This window comes from Perissodus microlepis, chromosome 20 (genome assembly GCF_051167445.1).
Source record: "Perissodus microlepis isolate ML-2025 ecotype Zambia chromosome 20, ASM5116744v1, whole genome shotgun sequence".
NCBI lineage: Eukaryota > Metazoa > Chordata > Actinopteri > Cichliformes > Cichlidae > Perissodus > Perissodus microlepis.
Window position 1 is genome coordinate 30,001,394 of NC_140480.1, and position 9,188 is coordinate 30,010,581.

The window sequence follows — 9,188 nt, forward strand, 5'->3', positions numbered from 1 at the left end:
ATACAGTTTTGCAGTTGAGTTTGCAAGTTTTGGACACTTTGCTTTTTAATTACTTGCATCCTAGCTTCCAATAGAAATGACTGCATTGAGCTGCTTGTTTATTTTTATCTTACCTTTTGGCCATTTAATCTATCATTAACATAATAACACTGTTCTATCCCAGTTAGAAATGTTCATTATACAGGTGCTGCTGTCCCACTCTTTTCTAACCAAAAAAAAAATCCAAACCTAAACTTTTACACAGGTGCTCGCATCGCTAGGTCATCATAAAATCCTCAGTTTTACATGTATAGCCTTTCACCTACTTAAAAAAAAAAACATATACAATCAATTTATTCTGCATGTCTTTATCCTGTCTTCCTTCTCCCACCCCAACCGGTCGCAGCAGATGGCCCCGCCCCTCCCTGAGCCTGGTTCTGCCGGAGGTTTCTTCCTGTTAAAAGGGAGTTTTCCTTCCCACTGTCGCTAAAGTGCTTGATCATAGGGGGTCATATGATTGTTGGGTTTTTCTCTGCATGTATTATTGTAGGGTCTACCTTACAATATAAAGCGCCTTGAGGCGACTGTTGTTGTGATTTGGCGCTATATAAATAAAATTGAATTGAACTATTCCTTTAGCACTCCTCCAACAAACTTACTGTAAACGTCTCAAAACCCGAGCCCGTTTAGAGACCTTATGCCCACCCAAAATGATCAAAACGCCCTCTACAAAGAGACATCCTTGTATCACCTCTGCAAACCTAATACTCCCCCCCCAATCAGGTCTGGCCAGGCATTCTGGTTTCCTGCCCTCTTACTCCCTTTCCTTTCACCATTTGCTGTGAATTGTCACAGAGAAAATAATTCCAGTCTATTAAAAGAGAGGAAAAAAGCAGACCCGTATGCTAATAACAACAGCAAAATAACACGATGTACTGCAGGGTTTTTAATTTTGCAAATTCATGTAATATTGTGTTATTGAACCGCCTGCCATTTGACAAGCAGCACGCTGCATTGTGCTTTCGAGAGGGGCTGGATTGCTCCCCCTTGTAATGAATAAAAGCTGGCTGAGACAGAACAGCTGTAAGTGATGAAGAATGGCTGTAGCTGCTATGGATTTTTCAAACCGTCTGGGTTGACTCTCCTGACATTTAGGCTAACATACAGAGACAGTGAGCAAACACGATTTTTCACTGTAGCACCAGCGCAGAAAATGATATAAAGTGTGCACAAACTCTTCATGGAAAAACGAGGGACACACGCTCAAACAACTGTTTCTTTTTATTATTTAGAAAGCAGGCAAATCAAACTGTTTGTCATATATGTAATGCATGCAATTGATTTTTATGGGAAAATGATGTCCCAGGTGCATACTGCTGTATTTGTTTTGGTTTATTTTACATTTCATTCATAATTCTTCTGCAGGAGACATGACGTGAGCATGTTTAGACGTATATTTACAATGCGCAGCTATATTGAGGGATCTCAGAAAGCTCATCTCGATCCTACTTATAGATACGAGCTCACTGAAATTACTGGGGAACTAGAGACACCCACTGGTATGTTTTTGCTGTTACTTTAAATCAAAGGAAGCATAGCCTACCACATATATGTACCTTATTTAAAGTCACAACTTCAGATCGTGTTCCTCCAAATAAAGGAATTAAGATGACAGTGTTTGGTGAATTAAACAACAGACTTCATCCTATTGAAATTGTGTCCAAACACTAATGAATCTTAAGATTCAGACTATACCCGACCTTGATTGAATATTCACTCCAAATCATGCCACTTTAAAAGCTATCAATCCAGCAGCGCGGTTGATAAATATCAACGTGTGCGTCATTTGAGAGGAATGAGCGGACAGGTAAAAACGAACAGATGCGGGGGGCGAAGGGGCAGAGACTGAGTACACAAGGCCATGAGGGAAATAACTCAAGTCATTTCCATGCATGTTCCTCTGAGCCTGAGGTTTAACAAGCTGTGCATAAAGACAAGCCTGTGTGGGCAGTGTTCCTCTTAATCATAGCTATGAATGTTCAGCAGGAACCCTACAGGGAGGGGAAACTTGTTAATTGAGATCTTGATTCTCCAGAGGTGTCTGCTATAACTCCAAGCTCTCCATTTCTTTTATTTTTTTTTCCATCCCAGACATTTTATTAGCTCACGCAGGCCACACTTGAGGGCACAATTTAATGAGGTTTGTGCATTGTTGATATTTGTGAGAGCCACCAACCATCCAGAACACTGTACATGCCGGATTAAAATGGAGGAAAGACATTAAAGACAACATAATTCATCTTTTAATTCTGCTGAATTGTTACAGATCAATGAAGTGCATTTCAGTTTGAACTGGGTACTAGATTATACTACCCCCGCCCCCCTCCTCCAACAACAAATACACTCTTTATCTCTGTCGTGCAGTCTTCTTGTTCTGATAATGTAATCAGCATTTTCAACATACACCCAAAAATCAAACTTCTGTGTTACCTAGTGAATGACTAGTTCCTTTTACCTTTTTAAAAATGACCCCCCCACTGAACTGTGTTTTGTGGATGTGGTGGCAGATTTCTTGCATGTTGTTTTAAATTACATCTAAACTGTATGGCTACTTGTTAAAGCAGAGACCTCTATATTCGCACACTCGTTCAGCCTGCGACTACGTGTCTCAGCAAAGCGTCATTTGCTGAAAACGCGCTTGTTTATCGTTTCTGTCAAAGACCAAACTCGGAAACTCTCAGACAGAATGAATTAATGATTGATGAGAATGACGTCAAAACTTTGCAAAGAGTACAAATCAGTGTACTCTAAATTATTGATTGACGAGTACACCAGTGTGTCACAAACATTTTGTCCTACCTTTGACATTAGCAAAAAATAAGACTTCAAATGACACAAATCCTTTTGCTGCATTTCAGACTCTATAAAAAGAACAAAGAGCTTTGTTATATTCAAATTTGTAATCAGTTCAGTGAAAAAATTGATTATGCGACCACTTGAAATTCATTAAAAATGAAGTACATTTATTCATTTGCGTAAAACATTTCTGTTTGTGAACATGTTTGACAACACAAAACACAAGACACCTACAAGACACATTATTGGCATGAATGAAAGATGCTACCAAACGTAAGAAATCATTTTTTTTGGGGGGGGATGTTGTGAAGCCAATACAGGAGGTCTGTGGAAAAGTCCAAACTGGGGCAACTGTCAAAGTCCATTTCACTGCTCAGCTTTCATCTGCCTCCAGGTTAATGTTGTTACCAAACTTGGCATAAAGCTGCACCTTCAGATCACTCAACACTTGCTGTATCGCTGACACTTGTTTCTCAAGGTCTTGGACCTCTTGCTCCAGTGTTTCCTGATTACAGAACACAGAAACTCCAATTACAGAACAGCCAGTTCAATTTCCCCACAGCAGGCAAGCAACAGACACAAGACATTTCCTAAACCGATTTCACCAAATGACTGTGTCATCAAAAGCACATTCCAAACACTAAAAGAGATCATTTTAGGTAAGAAATCATCTAAAATGACTGGTATAAATCCACATTAAAATATAAACTGCCGATATAATGACTGAGCTGTCTTCGACACATTTGTCATTCAAGGTTTGCAGCGGACTCCTTTCAATCAATCAGTTCAGGGCTGTGCAGTATGTCCTATTGTGACAAAGTCACAGCAACACAAGGACAAATGGAGACATAATGGAAATTACAGAAGGGAGAAGGTTTAATCTGAAGTCCCTGTTGGTTAACGTCTCTCATGTAGCAGCCACAGAGCACCGCCATTGCTACACGTCTTTCCAAAAGGTGCGTCAGGAAGCTCTCAAACCTATATTTGAAACTTAGACTTGTACTTTTTGTAAAACAAGAATTTTTGAAAGGGAACTGAATTATGAATACTTGACAGGCACAGATAACAATGACTGCTTTTTGGACACAACAACAGGACTGCTAGAAATCCTTTACCCAGTGGAGCATTTCTAAAAATACTCTCAATTAACAAATGCTTTTATTTTAAATTATGTATTATCAGATAAATGTACAAGTCTAAATCAGGTCTGAGTGATGAAAAGACTCAAAATCCTTATTGATTTATGAAGAAATTCTTGGTCTAAAGAGATTTTGGAATTAATACATTAGATTTGACTGACAAAGTTGCCGTTTTTTCATTTTGCAAACAAGATATTCATATCTGCAAAACACATGACACGGTTTTGATGAATTGTGATTCATAGCTTCTAAGCAGTAGGTATAAATGAACAGGCATTGAGCACTGTTTGTCCACGCACTTCTGAAAGTAATTATAAACTACACAACAGGCACATTTGTCATACTGTGTTTAGATGAGTTCTGAATGTTGTGCATATTTTCATCTCTGCACAACAACACATTCGAGAAAGCAAAAAGCATGCAAAATTCACTTTTCCCCTCAACATTTCGGGACTGCACTGGCCTCCAGTACTGATAAGCTGACTTACAAAAGGAATGACACGACAGGGATAAATCTTTGTGTTTACAGAAAGGAATGTCTTTGAAACAAACCGTGATCGATAAAAGCCATTGAAATTTGAAAAGAAACTCACAGGACAGTGATTTAGAAAAGGTATTGAGAAACCGTCTGCGTTACACTTACCTTTGCGGATTCCAGCATCTCTTGTGTTTCGTCCTGGGAGTGATTTATAAAGACGTCGCCGATTTGATAAGGGATAAATAGAGAGTTGTCGTCAAACAGCATTAGGTCATCACTGGCATCCTGAAGGTTCTGAAGAGTTTTCTGCACGAAGACATTCACAGTCAGTCAGTTTGAGGTGGTTGCAAATAAACCTCGGTAATTTAGGCGTCATTTAGCGTCACAGTTCAAGGTCGGTTTGTGTAATGCATCATTCAACGCTCAAATCCAGTTTTGTTTTTTTTTTAATGACACAAACAAAACAGGATGAACTGTAAATGTTAAATTAGCTTGATGTTGCAAATGGGGGGGGGGGGGGTTGTATAATTATATACATATACACAGCAAATTAGCAGCTCACAGCTGACCACAGCTGATGAGGGTGTGGGTAACAACACACAGGGACAACACAGGGGCTGAGAATACGGTGCAAGCCAAACTTTTCACATACATTTCTCTCTAGAATACAAATGTGAAGGATTTGAGGTTCATTCTGTGTTTCTTCAATACTGTAATGATTTACTGAAGTCAAAAGGAATTTGACAACTGCAGGCAAACAATTCATCTACTAATGTTTCTACAAAATCCTGAATGAATCCTTTATTCTGGAATGCCTGAAAGACATCTTGCAAGATTTAAATCTCACAAGAAGAACAACATTAATGCATTACCCTTCAGATCTAGGATGGAGGGACTAACAGCATCTGCAGCTATCTGACAAAGAGCTGCGCATAAAGGTGAAGCTGTCAATTCCCTGGCCAACTGGTTCTTAAACTGACCTATAACAAGATCAGGTACAAGCAACAGAAATGAGCTTCCTCATAAGAGCATCTGGTTTCAGCTTTAGAGATTGAGGATGAGGAGCTCAGTTACTCAGGAGGAACTTGGTACAGCTGCTGCTCTGCTGATCATTAGTTCAGGCATCTGATTAGGATGCTCCCTGCACACCTCCTCGGAGAGGCATTTCAGGCATATCCAACTGGGAGGAGATCCCAGGACATGAGAACATCGATTGAGTCAGTTTTGTGGTAATTTTAAAGTAAGATCATTAGAAACATCTCCATGGATATTCGTCAATCATTCACCAGCAACACAATGTTTAGCTTCCATAATGACAACTAATTAAAGTCACTTTTCCAGCAACTAGGCTAGAAAGTGAAACCAGTGCACAAGTGACAAAGGAATCAGGTTACTTTGTGTTGAATTCAAACACAAGCCCATTCAAATAAAAAGCTAAATAGTTAGACTTCTCCTCCAGTCATTAGCCCAGTTCAATCTTCCTGATCAGAGTGCCAGTTGTCATTTTGAATTTAATGTAATAATTTTATCTAGATATAAAAACTCACATCTGGGTATAATTTGACTTTTGTAAATTTAATTGAACACTAAATCCTTGCTCCAATATAAGACTATAAAACATGTCTTCCCAGCCCCGGTAGTACTCACCCTCTTTTCCAATATCTCATTCTTCAGCTCCGTCATCCGATTCGTGTTCCTGGCAAATTTATTGATCTTCTGCTGGTCTTCAAACGTTACATTCACATCTTCAACTGCCTGCAACAAGGAGAAATGACTTGAGTTTGCAGTTCATTTTAGCCTGTTAAACATGACAATCCTAGATGCGCTGACAGAATTTGACTCATTCTGCTATGAGTTATAAGTATTGATCAGCAGCAACTTTTCCAAAGATGAAATCACAAGCATCACAAAGACATGCCAACTGTGTTAACTGAAGAAAAGAAAAAAAAAAAAAAGACCCACCACAAGCCTTATAAATAAAGAATGTGTGGTGTTGTTGTTTTAAATCAAGCGTAAGGAATAAAACTAAAGAGCTGTATTCAGTTTCATTTAGAGTGACCAAGTGGCCTACTTTATGCAGGATTGCACAATGTTTTTATTTTTCACCTCCTGTCCTACATTTCGAATTGGCTCCAATTCACCACAGCACAGGTCTGGCTTTTGGCTGACTATATAACGAAATCTACCACAAATAAAAGTTATGTGGTGTGTTTTTGCTGGCACTAGACTGCAATTTCCCTTTTGAGAGAGTAGAATCAATAAATAAACTACGCATTTTTCATTTGAACCTCAAATACATGTAATCTGGTTGATTTGTCCAGTGCTAAAAGAAATTTATCAGCGCATCCCTCCTCAACACAAAGATTATTAGGAGGGGAACAGCAGATGAAACACCAGAACAAATATTAAACAAGTACTGCCATACAAGACCATTGCATTAAAAAAAAATAAAAATAAAAAGCAACAGCTGGAAAATTGGTTGTAATGGGGCATATAGATTTGTACCCGTCAGTCACATCCTCTGCAACCCGCATAGCTTTATCAGACTGCCTCTTAGCATTACCGTAACCCACATTGTCTAACACATGAAAACTACTTGCTCCACATTTGGCTTGTTGTGATATGGTCATCCTACTGTGCTGTTGGCCCCTCAGAAACATTTAAATATAAATTGAGTGAGACTGAGCAGGGTATTGGTCATTTATTGGGGACATACACTGCTTTAGCTTGTCGTTTCTTAGACAGTTAACGACAGGCCGATTTTTATTTTGTTTGCTAGCATGCTAGCTTGGGTGTCCCATCACCTGCAGCGGCCACTGCCCTGATCTGGATATTGAGCTCATTGTTTCACCACATAGTTTTTAAGCTCGCACGAACAACGGCTGCAAAATTACAACGTATGTCGAGCTAGTGTTTTAACACAAGGAGATATCGCTTTACGGTAGCTACACGAGGGTGTGACGGTGCTTTCAAATATCACCGCCGTGAGAAAGCTCGGTGTCTTACTCGCACACATACACGATGCCACCTGCTTTCTGCATCCCCTGTTAAAACAGCGATAGAGTAACGCATATGCAAGACAAAAAAGTGGATTTTTGTTTAAAAATATTCCTTACCACGGATGATTTCATGGTCGCTGCCATCTTTGCTTCTTCGACTGTTCACCCGCAGCGTTGCTCAGCGGGCTAAATATCCCCACACTGCCACCTACCAGCAGGCCTGATCTGGAGTTTGACCCCAAGTTGGCCAGAAAATGTGTTTACTTCTCTCAAACTGTTTGTTTAGTTCTTTTCCTTCTTTTTGAGTTTTCGTGTGATTGATTTGTTTATTTAGTTGAGTTCATGTTCTGGTAACTGTAGTTAGATATGTCGCAAGATGCTTCCCCTTACATTTACATCTAGAAGCTGAAATTTGACTTATTTAAAAAATAATTCAGCCATTTTTTTGTTCTGTTGTAGGTAATTATCTCAATAAATGTGCAAACGTGCTTTACACTGGTTGTGTAAAGCACTTTGGGGTCCTTAGGGACTAGAAAAGCGCTATACAAATACAGGCCATTTACCATTTCAATACGCCAAACAAGTTATTATGCCAACCGGAACTGCTGTTCTGTAAATATTTGCACACAGTACTGCACCCAAGTTCAAATATTTAATGAATACATCTGTAATGGGAGAAGACTAGAAATTCATATTTGTCTAGACCGAATTACAATGCACCACCTGTAGTTTTAAGCATCATTGGCATTTTGGTCTGAGTGAAAAACAAATCATAAATATGCAGGTTTTTCTGTCTCAAAGTCAGCAGTCTTTATCTAACTTTGTAGGAGCCACTAGCATACCTAGTAGGCTGTTATGCGTTGGTGCACCATGAAGAGTTTTCTTGAGGCCCCTCAGCTGCAGGCCTTGCATGAAGTCACCAAACAGGGGAATCCAACTCCCACCTCAGCATGCAGTCTATAGGATACAGTCGAACCATTGTTTTCATGGATTCCAAGGCTTGCCATAATAAAGTCAATAAATAGAGCACATGTTAGTCTTTTTTAGTTTGTTTCTTAAGCATGCTTGTTTGTGATAAAACACATTCACATACTTTGGTTGACTTGCATTAACAAGATGTTGAATGATTTGACGTTTGACATCTTCCAGGAGTCAAATGACTTCTAGAAGTTAAATCCAATAAACAAAAGCCTTTGTCAGCATTACCATGGCCTAGTTACAAAAAAAGAAAACATAAAGATGAGTTCATCTTCAATACCATATTGACATACAGTGGTAAACAATAGTATCTAACTATGGACACATAGAAGCCTTTAAACACAGACATTTTGACATGATTTTATCACAAAGCTTGTTACCTGCCTTGATGACCTCTTTTCTTTTTTTTTATCAGATAATACCAAAACAACATAATGGGTATGTTAAAGCACATCTGTGTGATTAGATTTATTTTTTATCAATCAACTGCATCTTTAAAGACTAAATCAGTAAAAAAAAAAAATGCTTATAGTTTTCTCTTCAAATTAACCAGTGCCAACATAGTTATTTTGGTTTTTTTCAGTGTGGATGCTTGCCAGACTAGTATCCTTAATATACATCCTGTTAGGTCCCTGCCAGATTGGTCAACAAACTGTTTGGACCGCCTTATCACAGCTGGCTTGGACAGATTCACACCTCATTATGATCTCGTCAGGGTATGTTCAGGATGCCACATGGAGATTACTGTGAGTTGATCAA

General features: G+C 38.9%; 1 protein-coding gene across 1 annotated transcript; it reads right to left on the reverse strand.

Annotated features, from left to right (window-relative positions):
• Positions 1 to 2,981: 2,981 nt before the first annotated feature.
• pfdn4 (prefoldin subunit 4) lies at positions 2,982 to 7,679 on the reverse strand. Its single transcript, XM_084916739.1, has 4 exons — positions 7,569 to 7,679; positions 6,100 to 6,207; positions 4,618 to 4,758; positions 2,982 to 3,340 (listed from the first exon to the last, which is right to left on the reverse strand). The coding sequence occupies exons 1-4, from the start codon at positions 7,593 to 7,595 to the stop codon at positions 3,209 to 3,211; spliced, it is 408 nt and encodes a 135-aa protein (XP_084772865.1). The 5' UTR covers positions 7,596 to 7,679; the 3' UTR covers positions 2,982 to 3,208.
• Between the last annotated feature and the right edge of the window lie 1,509 nt (positions 7,680 to 9,188).